At 50.6% G+C, this 16,948-nt stretch overlaps 1 protein-coding gene across 5 annotated transcripts in view; it reads right to left on the bottom strand.

The window, feature by feature from the left end:
* Window positions 1–16,948, bottom strand: part of LOC114849424 (1-phosphatidylinositol 4,5-bisphosphate phosphodiesterase beta-1-like) — a 100,990-nt gene that overhangs the window by 20,175 nt on the left and 63,867 nt on the right. For 4 of the 5 annotated variants that reach the window (XR_003784619.3, XM_055506418.1, XM_041069417.2 and 1 more), the window contains 6 exons: window positions 6,825–6,965; window positions 6,369–6,448; window positions 4,819–4,872; window positions 3,868–3,943; window positions 3,027–3,127; window positions 2,406–2,572 (listed from right to left, as the gene is read on the bottom strand). Coding sequence is in view for 4 of the 5 variants with exons in the window: in XM_055506418.1 (XP_055362393.1) it covers window positions 2,406–2,572; window positions 3,027–3,127; window positions 3,868–3,943; window positions 4,819–4,872; window positions 6,369–6,448; window positions 6,825–6,965 (619 nt within the window). In the remaining variant the exon portion in view is untranslated. Of the gene's footprint in view, window positions 1–2,405; window positions 2,573–3,026; window positions 3,128–3,867; window positions 3,944–4,818; window positions 4,873–6,368; window positions 6,449–6,824; window positions 6,966–13,790; window positions 14,477–16,948 lie in introns of all 5 variants that reach the window. The other variant, XM_055506419.1, reaches the window with a different exon arrangement.

Genomic DNA, 16,948 nt, shown 5'->3' with positions numbered 1-16,948 from the left:
GACAAAGTTCTGCACTGGCTGAATGCAAAAGACATAACAGGTGAAGCATTTATTCATTAAATTATGGGAGAGGGGGATAAAGAGGCTGGACTTGTCCTGGATGACTCCTGTCCCCACTGGTTGCAAGAGTCTGGTCACGTTCAGCTTTTAACTCCAGTCATAAAACAATGTTGGAATGTTTGAATGAGATAAAATTCATCGTTGCGACTGTTAAAGGGACGAAAGAGGCAGTGACAAGGGGAAAGAACAGAACAAGCAGCATTATCTCTTATAGATGCATTCCCATAATGCTTGGGTGTAATGCAGAGGCACATGTTTAGTGAGCACATAGCCTCTAATAAATGGCTCATGTGTCCTTGAAAGAGGGACCGCGCGCGTGTGTGTGTGTGTGTGTGTGTGTGTGTGTGTGTGTGTGTGTGTGTGTGTGTGTGTGTGTGTGTGTGTGAAGGTAGCATGTTGAACCCCAGGACCCCTCTGCAGAGCAGATGGCAGCACTTCCTCCGGCTAGATAAATACTTCACACGGGGAGAATCTGTCAGTGGGACAGAGAAGGGCAGGCGTCCAGATAGCCTGGGACAGGATGAGCGCAGCACATCAGAGGACGCTCGCAGCGCTCTGATCACGCTGGGCAGCCGCACAGAATATCTGAACGAGGTTTTAAAAGTCATTGGAGCTAATTAGGGGACCTTTGATTCACTCTGTCGCACGTTTGAAACAAGGTAAAGTGGGCACTTTGCTCAGAGGGGAGCATTATTCATGTGCTCGGCTTGAGCCACTTTGGGTCAAATGTGCGTAAAATGCACAAATGTGGCTGCAAAGCCACACACGTAATCGAATGGAGGAAAACGACCCGCGCTGTTGTGTACAACAACCCACTTTGGCAACGAGCGCTCCAGCACAAATAGTTCCATTTGGCGCGTGCCCGACCTGGATGTGCGGCACCTGCAGCGGGACGTTCTCCCAAACCGTTCCTTCACGTGTCCATGCGGCTGTTTCCGGCTGTTTTCAAATGTTGTCAGATATAAGTGAGTTGAATTAAATGCCTGACGTTCGGCGTCGAGGTGTGATAGACAGATGCTGCGGATGCTTTGCATAGACACTGACTGGGAGGTAATGGATCCCACAATGCAGCGACTGTGACACATGCAAATGCACACACACACACACACACACACACACACACACACACACACACACACACACACACACACACACACACACACACACACACACACACACACACACACACACACACACACACACACCATGTGCTGCTTATGCAGCATTTACTTATTCAAGACACAATGAAGAGCGCGTCAATGCACAACACAACAACAACAGGAATGTCACAAGTTGCTAAACTACTACTAGTTGCCTGGCAACTGCTCTTGGAAAGAGACCTGCTCACAAGCTGCCTCAGAGCAGCAGTTAATAAGTTAGCTTTACAGGTGCTGACAGCCACAGTCTGTTACCTTTGGACAGGCCGGTCCACCACCACTCTCACTTATCCTGCAGGAGCTGCTGCAGCTGGATTAAGCAAACAGATGTGGGAACGCTGTCCAGCTGCTCTAGTGCTCGTTTACTCCTGGGACATTTCTACTGATTAAAAATGCATTTACAGTCACCCTAGTTCTACAAGACAAGGCAAATATGTGTTTTGTAAGATAATAAGTAAAGAGGAGGAAAGAAAAAGGACAGCTCCCTGATGGAATATATGCATATGAGCATATCTTGCCAGATCTCTAAATATTGAGCATTAAGTTCTGCTGCACTGCACTTGTAACGCTATTTGTTCTGCAGGAGCCCTGGTGCTCAGCAACCAGCCTCCTTCCCTCCTTCTCTATTCACTTTGGCTTTTTTCACAAGCTCTCTCTCTCTCTCTCTCTCTCTCTCTCTCTCTCTCTCTCTCTCTCTCTCTCTCTCTCCACTCAAGGATTCTACTCATGTGAAGCAAGACTTGTAAATAAAATGTGAGAGAATATCCTCAGTTAAGTTCAGCAGTGAAAGACTTTGGTGTGTGTGTGTGTGTGTGTGTGTGTGTGTGTGTGTGTGTCTGTGTGTGTGTGTGTGTGTGTGTGTGTGTGCTTGTGTTTAGTACAGACTTCTAACATTCTGTTCTTTGCTCCCTGCCACGTCCCCTCACTTTCTGAGCTCTTCAACAACAGGCAGCAGGGCCGTCGCCATGGTAACTCTCCTGCCAAACGTACGAGTGGTAGGGGTTCCAGTGGAGGGGGGGGGGGGGGGGGGGGGGGGGGGGGGGGGGGGCTGGAGCAGGTGGAGGTTGCCGAAGCACACTGTGCAGTGCACGTGATGAAATGAGCTTTTTCTAATCCCTCCTAAAAGACGACTGGCTGTAAAAAGGTGCTGCTCGTGAGCATTTCTGTGCGTTTCTTTGAGCCACTGACCTTTCTGCGCCAACATGGCGGTGGGTTCATACTTGTCCACCAGCATCTGGACCTGTTCGGGCTTGAGAGGCGGGTAGAGGATCTCGTTGAGCCGAGGGTCTCGCTGCTTATTGTTAATGAACTCCGTCATCTGTTCCACCGTGAGGTAGGGGCGACTCTTAGCCCCACTGAGGAGGAGAGAGGAAAAGTGGAGGAGCAGAATTAGAAAAGGGAGGAGATGATGGTGGGGATGGGTGGTAATTAAAGCAGAGAGGAGAGATGGAGGGAGAGGAATAGGCAGCGGAGGATTAAATGTTGTGTTGAGTAAATTATGAGATTTGATTAAAACGTCTTTCATATCTGGGCCCGGTTCACTAAATTACCATCTCCATATCCTACTGGCTCTCGTGCCTCCTCACATAACTGTGATTAAAATCTAGATTTATGACTGGGGAGCGCCCCTGGTCACGCTGGCCCGCTGCCTCGGCTGCTGGCCTGCGCCTCCCTGGACTGGAGGGGCGGAAAGCGGGCCGGGCTCCAGAACCGGCGCCATTACGCCACGCATTTACGTCCTAGTGACCAGTGGATCAGGCTGAAGCAGGTGCTGGGGTTGAGTTATGGAGCTGCTTTTAACATTCTTACACGTCAGAGAAGATGTGGTCCAGCTCCGGCCGGGGGCAGATGTTGCTCAGGAACATGTAATACACATCTGGGGTGAAGTCCTCCTGGGGGATGGAGTCGTTCTGCAGCAGACGACAGTAATATGGTCAAGAATATGGCAAATACAAACATGGATGGTGACAGTAGGTATTAGATTATTACTGATCAGATCAGATCCAAACAGTGTGAGGAGGAAAGACAGAGAACGGTGACCGCGTGTGTGTGTGTGTGTGTGTGTGTGTGTGTGTGTGTGTGCGCGTGTGTGTGTGAGGGATTAACAGCATTACCGTTTAGCTGTAATTACTTGCACGTTAGAACAACAACTAATCCCACCGGACCCTCACACAGCAGCACGTCTTTACCTCCTGCCCTCCCTCCCGCGCCTAATTACCCAGCGTGTAACTTGTTCTGTGGGCGTTAAACGCATTCATCTCTGTTTGCATATTCATTGGTGTGTTCTCTCCGTGGTTGCGTTGCCATTCGGTGAAATGCAGCAAAGCTTAACGTGCATATGCACCAGCATGTGTCGGCGCCAAGTGCGTCTTCACGCCTTACGCACGAAGGGGGCGGGGCTCTCCGTCAGCAGGGGGTCTCTAATGCTCCCAGTGGGTCTATTTGTTGATCGGTTCCGGGTGGGAGGTCAGAAAGTGAGCAAACCCAACCAAAATGAGCCCAGCAGCAATCGGCTGTTTGGAGGACAGACTCGTGTGGATGGAGAGAGAGAGAGAGAGAGAGAGAGAGAGAGAGAGCGAGAGAGAGAGAGAGAGAGAGAGAGAGAGAGAGAGAGAGAGAGGAGAAGGTTAAAACAGTTTGTGAGTCTCACTCTGCCACAGGGGAGGTTGCAGTTTTCCAGGGCCGTCTCCACTCGCTTCCTGTCTGCTGAGAACATCCTGAAGATACTGCGGAGACACAAACACGCACGTTCTGAGTGATCACAGTCCACCGCACACAAAAGGAGCAGTTTGTACTATGAGCAGGCAGGTTTACACTCATTACTTGATGATCCTGTGCGAAAAAATCCCGTGCGAGTTTTCAGGTACTTCTCCAGCTTTTTAAATGATTTGCTTTACGTTATTGACCGAACAGTGTCCTGACCCATCCGTCACTCTGAGTGTATGGAGACAGGCCTGCAGTGTGTTTGGGCTGCAGCTCTTTGTTTTATTCCGGCGCGTGTGGATAATAAATATGATTTAGAGCAGTGAACGCCAGCGCGGGCTGTTTGGGTCTGGTCCTGCCGGCCGCAGCCCTTATTAATTACACACGGAGGTGCTGAGCGCTGCGTGGGACGGCGCAGTGGGCCTGACATCAGTCAAGCTGACGCGTCCTCGCAGCCACCAGGTTAATTCCCTAAACGCCGGCCGCTGTCTCTCCGTGTTGACACCCACTGTTTCCCTCCGCGGCGCCGAGGGAGGTTATCGCACAAGTTCGCCGCCGCCTGCCTGAAAACTCAACTTGACTAATGGAGAGAGAGAGAGCAAGCGAGCGAGCGAGCGAGACTTGGGTTTCAAACGAGCCGATGACAAACTAACAGATAAGTGAGAGAGAAAGGGAAAGTTGAAGACTGAAAAGCCCTGAGGGGGGAAATATGGCACATTGTGAGCTGAAGACATCAGTGACAGTTATAAATGGGGAGACAGAGAGGTGCACACACACACACACACACACACACACACACACACACACACACATGAAGAGTGTGTTTATATTGAAGCCAGAGGAGGTAATGCATTGATCAAAGGAGCACGGAGGGAGAGCATGACTCATAGAGACTTACTTCTTGACGGGAATTCTCCCCTCGGGGTTGAGCTGCAGCTTCAGCCGAGTATATCTGCATTGGACAGAGCACAAGCTTTACAAACCTCCAAATCAGCACTTTTCCTCTCTGAGCAATGCACTCGCTCACGTTTCATCCCTGTGTTCGCTTCAGTTCACGTGGGGCGGTTTCTGACGCACGCAGTCGTGCTCCGCACACAAACGAGAGCCCGACGGCGAGCGCGTCCGCTGCATGGTCGCCGTCGACCTCGAGCGCCGGCGCTGATCGTCAGACGTGCACGCTTCATGAATAACCTGTGCCTGTGTTTACAGGACGGGTACGAAGTGCAGCTCGTCCCTGGAAGACGCTCGCAGCTGCAGCCGGCGCTAAAAATAGCACCGCTGCAACACGAGCCGCCGTTACAGGCTGGCCTTTAAGTGGCTACGGGCTCATAATTAATATCAGCTCCACTGTCCACATAGGGTGAGTCAGCACATGCCACTGTAAAGCCACCAATTACTGTAATGGTTAACGGGGCTGGACCAGCACCCGTTCCTCCATGAAGCCTGCACACGGAGGAGGATAAAAGAGACTTAGGGAGGGAGGGAAGGTACGGGACTGAGGAACGCTTCCCATCTGGCCTCTTCTGCCTCACAAGTGTTTGTATTATTCATTAAGATGAGTGGGGAAAACAGATTAATTACATCTGTCTCCGTTTGTGTGCATCTGTGCCTCCCTCATCCTCTTCCTGTCGTCACTATAGTCTCGCTATTATTATATTTTAAATAATAAGACAGTTCAAGGTCCTGAGGCTCACACTGAAGACACGCTGCGTTCCGTGTTATTTCCCGCCGCCCGTCCCGTCCTCCCGGAATCCATCATCGCCGGGAGAGGCAGCGGCGAGAATTAGCCACATGCGGAGCGACATCAACATCACCTCAGGGACGAAGGGCCCTCGCGCTGCAGCCGCAGCACGACAGAGGACGGCCTTATGGGTAAGCGAGCGGTGACACCAGCCGCCGCTGTGAGCAGGCAGCGCCACGGGCTGAACCCGCGGTCAGCGGCGGCGCCGATCACCCGCCAGCAGGCTCCAAAACACCCCTTACAATCGCACAAACTCATATTTGAGAGCACGCTGGGGCTCATGCTGCACTGAGTCACCGGCGCGTGTGACGCAATCAGAAGTCAATGTGAAAGTGGAGCCGTCAGACGCGGCTCTGACGCAAAGGCACATGTTTATATAACCGGCGGACCGGGACAGACGCCGGCGTGACACCAGGCCCGGGTCGCCGGCTCACGTCCTTCCTGACTGATCAGCAGCGCTAAAAGCAGCACACACAGTATGAGCGCACACCTTCGCATGCACACGCAGTGTTTTTGTTCATCCACCTCCTCCTCTTTACTCTCACGTGACCTTTATATCGTTTTATAGTAAATATATCTTGCTCTTTCCTACAGTTTCTGTTCATATAAAATGAAGCATATACTGTAACTGATGTCACGCTGGTTATTAACGTAATATTAAAAATATAACAGATTTTGTATATTTATCTTCAATATCGGGCTCTTACGCTTTCTCTAAGCAGGCCTCTCTGGACATGTTCTGCACCAAGAGGTTGGACGCCAGGCTGAAGAGTTCTTCAGCCCATTCCTGCCAAAAACAGAGAGCGAGCGAGAGAGAGAGAGAGCGAGAGCGAGCGAGAGAGAGAGAGAGAGAGAGCGAGCGAGAGAGAGAGAGAGAGAGAGCGATTACAGCTAACAGCTCAGAAGTTACCGCTGTCATGTAACCACTGTCACACATCTAACAAACCTCTGAACAGAAAATAAATGGGAACTTGACTTTGAGTAATGTGTATTTATCGCCTCTAGAACATTTTATGCAGCTGCTTTATGGTTTTAATTAGGCCTTGTGATTTTATTTAAACATCTACACTATTCAAGCTGCACCAAGAAAGGTTTTCCTCCCACAGTAATGCGTATTCGTTGCATTCACTCGTGTTCCCGCGTGTGCTGCTGTGTTTTTTTACCTTGGCCGTCTCCTCCTGGAAAGCCATGAAGTTCAGGTAGGTGATGTTGACCATGTCGGGGCCACTCACCACCGTCAGCATCCTGTTCTCCAGCTTCCCCACCAGCGTGCTGACGTCCAGCAGCTCACGCAGCTTGGCATCCTGAGCAAACGAACAAACAGGGGTGAAGCCTCCGAACCATCTGATCTGCACAACTGTGGACGAAAGGTTCGGTCAAACGTCCAGATCTTTGCAGCATAAACGGAACGTGGCCGCTGATTTGTGTGATTAATGCAACGTGTGAAGCTACAGCCACAGTCGAGTCAAGTTATGTATATCTTAGAGTTGATAAAAAGCACAAGTAGCAGCTTTGAGATTCACAAATACCACAATGCAATGGTAAAACTGCACAAGGCTTTAAATGCTCCTCAACAACCTTCATCCATCCCACAAAGTCGACAGGTTAAATGACTCTGTTTTAGGAAGTCTGTCGTAACACGAGCGCTGCTGCCGTGCGTCCAGTTCTCAGACGGGAGGCGAATACACATTTAAAGCTACTCATATTTGGTGAAAATCACATAAAAACACAGACTTTAATGCCTCTGAGGGAAAAGAGAGGAAAAACAATAATCTCTCCCCCACTTTCCTCTGCGACCCAGAATACAAGCAGCATACAAAACGATTGCTCCAGCTTAATTAACACAACAAGGAAAAAGCCCTGTAAAGGATTTCGCAGTGAAAGCAAATGAGCTCCCGCTAATTTAAGCAATCAAACAAAGAGTATTGTGTCCTGTGTCACGCTGATAAATGTCCTCTACACGTCCCTCACGCCCACCAATCAAAATGTGCAGCTCAGTGGCACCAATTATTTTTTACGCGCAACTTTTACAAGGCAATGAATGCATTTGTGCTATTTAGGAAGTTGTGGCTCTAACAGTGTGTGAGTTCCCTCTTTAAAAAAACTACTGAAGAAATAAGAAATACATAAATGTGATGATGCCACGTCTGCAAGGCTGCTGCAGGCACACGAATACACATCAACTGGAGGAGCATCAGCAGTTGGGAACGGGCTTAGTCAGAGACAAATGAGCTGATGTCAGGAAGGGGGGCCCTGCCGGACAAGACCGGAGGACGAGGAGAGACGGAGAGACAGGAAAAGAAGGAGACATGAAACGAAAAGGGGCTCAACCATGTGAGCGAAATGTAATTTGTGCTGGTGCTCTGTGGCAGCTCTCGGAGGCGTGTCTGAGGCCGCGAACATGGGAAACACTGAGGCAAACAAGCCGAGGACGGGCCTCGGAACCACGCCGTGGTTGAGGCCAAAGCACGTTTCACCGCAGCCCCGGCAAAACATGGACAGATGTGAGTCCTGCACGACGTGTGTGTGTGTGTGTGTGTGTGTGTGTGTGTGTGTGTGTGTGTGTGTGTGTGTGTGTGTGTGTGTGTGTGCGTGTGTATGTGTGTGTGTGTAGCAGCTGCATTCTGTCGCTGTGGGAGCTCCTACTTAGCATTCAGGCTGCAGACTTCCCCTCCCCGCTTTACAGTTTGTCACAAGGCCTCAGCCGTCCACCAGCCGCGCACTCAGATGCCGCCTAACGCTGCTGTCAGGCGTGCGGGGACGGACAGGAGTTGGCAAAGGGACGTCAGACACACCTCGGGCCATTAAACATGCAGCACGGCACCTGTCGAAAGCAGCGCACTCACGCGGGGGCGCGGATGTGCCGAGGACACGCTCTGTGTGTGTGTGTGTGTGTGTGTGTGTGTGTGTGTGTGTGTGTGTGTGTGTGTGTGGTGGGGGGACATCATAGGAAATGTCAATATGAATGATTGATGACGACCCAGCTTCCTTTAACGTAGCACCACACACGCTCTCTAAATCACAGGCAGCGTCACCCACTAATTCTATTACAGTAGCAACCAAACCAATGGTTGATCTATACTGCAGCAGTGCATTGTACTGGAGGAATTGATCAATTGATTGATTAATAAACATTTGAGGCATGTGTGATTCTTCAGTGTTTGTTATTATTATAACTGACTCCAAACGTCCCAAAGTCCACTTACATTATTGTTATTTGTCAGGAACTCACAGATAATCTGCACACACTCCATTGTTTAATACCGTTAAGACTCTGCAATGCGGGATTCTTTCATTTCCGCCCACATCTGTCACGTCCACTGATCCTGTGCCAACCTGCGGCCGCCATCGGAGGAGCCGCCTGACCTTTCTCCATCCTTTGGTCACGCTCACCCTCGCCCATAATCCTGTCAGAAAACCTCTGAGGCCGCGGGATTCGTCGGACGTGGAGCTAATAGAGCGCAGCGCACGAACAGACCGGATGATGCTTCACAATAGAAGCACCGCGATGAGTAGTGCTGGCGATAATTCATCTTTATAAAGTGCCCCGCTTCAAAAATGCGTTGGGAGATTTGAAAACAAGGAGAGAGGCTTGAATACGAGACGAGGGCCCTATCGAAGGAAGGTGCTGCCAGTGCACAAATCAGTCGTACGTAGAAGTAAAAGTACTTCTTCCACTCAGTTGGTCTCATAACATTGCTGTATTTACACTTTGATGATGTTGGAAAACACATATTTCATGTATGAATGAACAGCACATAGAAAATGAATGGACATTTTATTATATGAATCTCTAAGTCACACACAAGTCATCACGACAGCACCAACACACACGATGGTTGACATCAGGAGTCGGCGCCGCGGTTGTGCTGCTACCGCACAGCCTCATTAACTAACAGAGCGGCAAGATATCGCTGCCAGGGCCGTACGAAGCCTGGAGCTGCTGGAAGGCTACAAAAGTGTGTGTGTGTGTGTGTGTGTGTGTGTGTGTGTGTGTGTGTGTGTGTGTGTGTGTGTGTGTGTGTGTGTGTGTGTGTGTGTGTGCGCGCGCTGGGGGCGTCTGATGTGCTCATTCTGCCACACTGGGAATGTGCAGGCAGGCGCTTTGTTGTTTACATGCAGCCATAAGAGGAAAACCGTATGTAATGGTGGCTAAATGATGATCTGCCCTGAGTCAATTACCCTGATGTGCCGGCCTGCGGTTGAGAGGGTGCTTTCTGCGGCACGGCACCAGTCAAGGAGCGCACGGAGCCTTTCACCTGCTGCACGCCGCCGCTAATCCTGAGACGACGCTCTCCCCCGGAGACGCAGTCATTTACTTAAGAGGGTCGCGCCGCATCTGCGGAGCATGTTTTAAACATTAGCCACATCATAACGCGCAGCACACGCAGAAAGCGCTGGAACGTTGATCCCATTAGAAGAAGGAGCCCGCTCTCACCGAGCTACAGCTACTTCCCACAAATGACCTCTCTGGTGCCGTCACATTCAGTCTGCACAGACACATCCTGTACAAAATGTAAATGCTCCACGCTTTCTATGGAACAATGTAGAGAATGAGCACAACTATGTTTCATCTATGTCACATGATGCTGCAGCTAAATGTAAGCTGCATGTACTGTAATCACACACACACACACACACACACACACACACACACACACACACACACACACACACACACACACACACACACACACACACACACACACACACACACACACACACACTGCTTTTGCTGCAGAGGGCTGAGCTTTAAAGTTTTTCTGCTGATCCTGAGTCTGTTTGATTCTGCCGCACATCTGAGGACAGTTCACTGCCTCCATTACCGCTCTGCACTTTCACACCTCGGCATAAACTTCCTCTGCTAATTTTGGTCCCTCTCATCCTCCTGTTGGTGAAGCTTCTTCCCCCTTTTTACTTCCTGTCTCACACGGTCATCGCTTATTCGAGCACTCCAGCGTCAGTGGACGGAGACCAGTGCAGCTTCATGAGGCGGAGAATGGAGTGAAAGGTCAGCACTTCACCAGTCACTTGTCAGGTGATGCATCGCTAAACACAGTATGGACTCAAGTGTAGGTCCATTTGTGTTGTGCGTCTTCATTTTCCCGTGTGGTCAAAGAGCTTCTTTCAGGCTGTGACGCTCAGGGTTCTGCACCTCTTTCTAAAATCTTGGCGAAGGATTTATGCCAAAACCGCGATTTCCTGAGATGATCCCTTTTTGCCTTGAAGCCATCTGGCTGCTGCTTGTTGTCGGTAAACACAGTTTGTAAACTCAAGCCTGCGGAAGAGCTAAAAATAAGGCGATTACGCTCCCTTTCATGAAGACGCCGCTAACTCCCCTCCGCTGAACGTCCCCTCTATGCGTCTCAGGTGCAGCGCGGAGGGTCTGAGCGGCTGAACCGACGACGGGGGGGACGAGCGATGACGAAAATGGAGGATGAGCAGCAGCATCATTACTGCACCTTTCCACTGGAATGCATCAGCGCCGGTGGAGGCGGCGCGGGGGAGGAGGCCGGACTTAGCCATCCTTCACTCCTGCTCTTCAGGAGGAGCGTTTCATTAACCCGCGACGCGGCGGCGCGTGAAGGGAGAGACGGGGGGAGACGGGGGTGAGCGCGCATCCAAATGCCAGCGCTCCAGTGCCGGCGCTGACAGGCGGCCATTTTCGCGTCTGCGTGAAGTGGCCCCGACATTCACACCTAATGCTAATCATCCCATGGCGCATAGTGAAACAGAGCATCACAGATTTGAGGGGACTGTGAAAAATGAATATTTGAAAAGAGCAGTTACACAACCACGGCCATGAATAATATAATCACAGGCTTCTTATTCCTCTAATTCCTCTCACTGATCAGCCTTCGTTTGACTGCACAGCCCGGTTCTGTTCTGGGGGCCGCTGGACTCCAGTCTGCAGGCAGGAATGGATCACTTATACCTGGAACATTTCCTGAAAGATGTTGGTGCTGACGTACGAGCGCTCGTGCTTATGTAAGACCCGCCCCAAGTCTAAGATTCTGCAATGCCGAACAAATGTTTTCCCTGTTTTACTGTCGGCGCGTCGTTCCAGAAACAAATAGGAGTCTCCGTTGAGTGCACGCGATCGCGGAGGGCCTTTGAAGAGAACAATGCCGGGGAATTGGGAAGGAAATTGGACAATCTGAGCAATCAAAGCTGAGAAATCTGTTAAAAAAAAAAACAACACAAGGAGCATAGACGATGTGAGTATAATGAAACATCACAGCTGGAGTGATACAAGCAGAATGAAGCAGAACGTCCACATCAGCCGCATATGTATTGGAATAAATACACATTTGTGCCCGTGAATGACATTAAGCAGCTGTTTGGGTCCTGACACGCGTGTCCACAGGAGCCACAAAGTCCCACAAACACCTGGACAAGACGCCGGAGATTAAAAGATTACGTCGAAACGAATGAGAAAAAAACAAGACTATGGGAGTAGATGTCTGGAAATGAGAGACCTGTGGGGAGGGAGAAGGCTGGTGTGGATTAGGAAGGGAGATAAAAGCTTGGGGGTAGGAGGGGGTAATTATGCAGGCTCACTGGTGTCACAGAGCGTCCCTTTGCACCTCTGTTTCTGGGAATGAAACCAGCCTAATAATCTTTTACAAGAGCACATGTTCGGTACGCGGCCGCAGAGCGAGCTGGTGGATTTTACATGGGCTCATGGACTCACGCACTGGACCCGAGCGTCTCGGGGGGGACACGACGCGGCACCAGCCCCGAACCCGGCGCCACGACTCAGCTGCCCTCATTGAACCGGGCGCCCGGCGAAACCGGGAACCCGACGCGAAGGCCGCTCCGAGTGCGTTACGCCGCCGAGAACAAAGACGAAGGATGTCACACACTGTTGCCTGTCAAATACTGAGGAATGTTCTTTAAACACAACAACGTTTGTTCGAGCCAAGCTAAAATTAACACTTAACGAAAAGATCCAAGAATAAAAACCTCTCTCTCTCTCTCTCTCTCTCTCCTTCTCCAGGTATTCTGGTCATGACTCCCACCCACTCTCTGTGACTCACTGGTATCACTTGGGGAGGTGGAGGAACCCCCTTCTCTCGCTCTGTCCATCAAGTGGCAGCTTTCTGGCATCAGCCACTAAAATAACGCTCCCGACCACCAGGAACCTGCAGGTTTACAGCAATTATCCAGGAGCTGAACAAAAGATTACGTTGGTGCGGGTTTCGGGATAAAAAACAATCGCGGCCGTGAGTCACACACGTGCGCTGGCATGTAAAGCACACCCACACAAAGACTAATGAATAGGACATAAATATCGAGACTGTTGGGAGTTCTGAGCTCCAGACTCAAATCTACCTGCTGCCTCCATGTTGTCCTCATTAGTCCCTGGAAGACAAAACTACAAATGGATGCTTACGTTACTGCTTTTAATATTTACAGATGGACAGTGGAGATGACTTTGGCTGCTCCTAACGTGAGACTAATCCAATTTCACTTCGTGCCCTTCACCTCTTCCCCCAAAGAAACAGCCTGTGAAGACTCACAGCGCAGGCTGTTTGGCGAAGGGAACATTTCCAGCCTTCAGACTCCCTTCTGGCATCTCGCCTGATCTGTCCCAAAGCCAGCGGCCCCACGGAGGCGGAGACGGAGCCCGCGGGGGAAACAATGTCCACAGCGAGGGTCCGGGGGTAAATAATTCATACGGAGGCACAGCGTGGCCTCCGTATGAATTTCACTTCACCCCCCTCCTAAAAAAACACTCCAATCTGCCGCACAGAGGACACTAAGCAGCTCCCGGACCGGGCGACATCCTTAATAATCCTGACCAGAACCAATTGGGTTTATTGGGGGACATTCCTGCAGGACTGAACGGGGAGAGCTGTGCAGCATCAGTGGCGGTGGAACGGTGACGCTGAAGAGACGGGGCTGCGTTTCGTCCTTCGGCCGATGACTTACAGGAGCCTGGTTTTACTCGTCACACAGAGTCGTTAACTTACTATGAATGACGCACCGGTGTTGAACAAATACATAAAGCATCACACACACACGTGATAATCAGAGATAGGCCCAATTTATAAGGTGAGTGAAACGAATCCCACCAACACGTCGCTGTTTGCTGCATGAAGAGCATCATTTGCCCGGTGACATACCATTGTGCACAAACAGCACTAATTGGGCCCCCAGATCCCTGTGCAAACAGTCAAGGATGCTCGGTGAGCGCCGTGCCGCGATAATTGTGATTTATCCTCGTCTTCATTTAGCCTTTCGCCATCATTAGCTCCGCTGTGACACAGGCAGCCTGCTGTTTCGACATCCCCGGACCATCTGCCAGGGCCCGGCCACGCCAGTCGGCAGCCGAGCAGCCGCACGGCGCCCCGTTTGGTCCGGCATCTGCGTGCGGAATCGGAAGATTAATAAATGTTTAAACAAGCCTTTGGGTGTTTTACGATAGCGAAGCAGCCGTTTAATTCCGCTCATGATGCTCGGGATGAAGAGCTGAGCCGGCGGAGATCCGGGGGACGGCCCGGCTCCAAGACGCGTGAGGAGAACCGGCGCTCGATGCGGAACCGGCGCTGCGTCGGACCGACCTTTCTCTGATGAAGAGATAATCTCCTACAGTGCAGGAGCAGCAGCACGATAAAAGAAGATGAATCAAGTCATGTCTGAATCCAGTGTAGGTTTTCTATCGACGGAATGGGATTTCATGAAGTGAGTCGGAATTCTTGTCAAGTGGCTGCGTTTCTTCCTCTGCGCTCCTGGGGAGTGTTACACTGGTGAAGCGGCACCTGCAGTCTGTCAGCTAGTAAAGCATGCGGCGTCCAGAATGGAAGCCTTCCTGTGGAAACAAACAGCCAGAAAATAACAACCATCGGAGAAGAAAAACTCCTCCGGCCGCTCTCTGGTCCCAGGAGCAGCAGCATTTTCTCCACCAGCTCCCCTGAGATTTGCTATTGAAAACCAATTAAGCTTTTGGCTCGAAAGCAGTTGTTGGAAGGAGCCAGAAAGGTCACTGGTCGCTCCCTAAACACACATGCATTGACTTCCACACACACAGAGCAGCGACAGCCAGACGAGCAGATCCGAGCACGCGACGCCTCACCTAGTTCATTAACGGCGGTTACGGAGCCGGCCGCCGTGACTGAGGAGGCAATTAAGAGAATGGTGAAGAGCCTGCGTCTCGTTTCATCCATCGGCTGTGATCTGGAGGCCACATACATACGTACGTAGACTGACGATTAGAGAGCATTGGAAGCTGGGAGAACATGGGCCCAATTAAATCCAAAGGAATTAGTGAAGGAAGAGGAGAAGCCGGAGTGTCTGGATGTTTGTTGAGCTTCGCGCTCGTGGCTCTTTCTGTTATGAGGAGGAGATACCGACAATTTCGAAACAATCAGTGATCAGTTGATTAACGCAGCTTCGTTAAGATGATGCCGATTAAAATGTCTGCTTCCAGGATAATGACCTTCTAAAAAATGGTGGGTTCGCTTCTCTAAAAAACCTGTGCAGGAAACAGAAACCCGAAAGTGGATCCGAGGCTGCGCCTGTGGCTGGAGCCTCACGGGCGTTTGCAGAGGCAGAAAAGTTTAACTCAAAGCAGACGCTGTGAAAAGTCTGGCGCGTGGATGAAACGCAATCGCGAGCTCAGTCCGACAGAACGCCTTTTAAACTCCCTCAATCACTCCGAGGAAGCGAATGTCTGGAGCGGCCGGCAGATCTGAGCCAGCGTTGCTCCAATTAGTGCTGCACAAAGTCCCCAACGCTGTGCAAACCTCTGCTTTTAGCAAAACTAATGGAGAAGAGATGTGAGGGGAGATAATTAGCGCTTGATGCGATCGTGGCGCTCCCGTCAAATGGAACGACACTATGTGTCAGTGCTCCTCTCCCTGCTCTTGTTAGCTCACTGCTCATCCTCCACGTCTTATGGTTTCTATGGTAACGGGCCCCATCAGACTGCTCGGCGCTTATATTTCATATTCACCTTCAAGGTGGTCAGTCTGGATGGATTGTGTGTGTGTGTGTGTGTGTGTGTGTGTGTGTGTGTGTGTGTCTGTGTGTTTACAGGCGCCTTTTTTTGGTGTCGTCTCATCAGGTTCATCAGGTTCAAACACACATGTGCATGTACGTATGTGCAACCATTCACACATGCTCAGTGAGCGTTAGTCATCCACTGTAGTCAGCATGATAAATATTGATTAGGATTCCTGCATGACGGGAAAGAGCAACTGGTTCCTATAACAGCTCTGCACCCAACCAGTCGGCCCAGTGTCTGTCTGCTCTTTTCTCTCTCTCTTTACTTTTCACTCACCCCATCTGACCCCTGACCCTGAGCCCTGAGGCATGTATTACGTAAAGAGTTAAACTACTTATTACAGTACATTCAGTGTAACATTCAATGGATAAAGTTAGTGGATTACAACTGCACTGACCTTCTCTTGTCTCCAGTCACTAAAATGTGAGATGGCGACTTTTCCTCCAAACCTAAAATGCTGAGTCAGCTGGCAGCGGGCCTGCGTTGTGAGCCGAGAGCTGCCGTCCTATCGGATCAGCTCCTGCTCCACTGGGACGACCTTTGCCGGGTTAACGAAATGCAAAACGTCACAAGCGATTCCACCGAGGCCGTCGAGCTCTGTCCAGCACCACTCCGTCGCTTGTGATTAGCTTAGTTACTGTTTTAATCCCTCCTGCACTGTCACTGCTGCTTCTCGTTGTGTCCTCCTCTCTTAACTCAGTTCAATAACAGGACAAATAAGTAAAAAGGGAGAGAAAAGCCAAGTTCCTCCCCTTCAAGTCGGAATGAGAAAAAATAACTAACGAACACAGACTTGAGGATAACTGGATGGCTTCCTTTACCTGGGTTAAACTATTTGAGACGTCCCATTAAACACATGGGACAGGTGCACCACTGTAGTCCTTCTGACTCTTTCATGACGATAGTGATCTCGCCCAGGTGACTCCCCCTCCGCGCCGACACAGGCGGCATTGTTCGTCGGCAGAGTCTCGATTTCGCCAGTTTCATTCATCCGCTCGCTCATCCCGGTCCGGCGGCTCGCTCTCGTGTTAGCTGGGAACAGAGGCAGCCTGTGCGGCGGAGGCGGGCGCCGCGTCCCGCTTCTCTTCGTTCAGTAACGGTATGTGCCCGCTCCACTGCGAGAATGCACAGGAGGGGAGTTCATCGGTGTGTATGAGATCAGGATGATCAAGAGTCAGTTTGTTAGACCCCATAACAAGACTATGAGGTTATATTATATTATATATGTATAATATTTAACAGTCGAAGCCAAAGAAACTATTGACCATGACTTTGTTA

This window comes from Betta splendens, chromosome 24, assembly GCF_900634795.4.
Source record: "Betta splendens chromosome 24, fBetSpl5.4, whole genome shotgun sequence".
In the NCBI taxonomy this organism is placed as follows: domain Eukaryota; kingdom Metazoa; phylum Chordata; class Actinopteri; order Anabantiformes; family Osphronemidae; genus Betta; species Betta splendens.
This window is presented reverse-complemented; position numbering and strand designations above follow the sequence as displayed.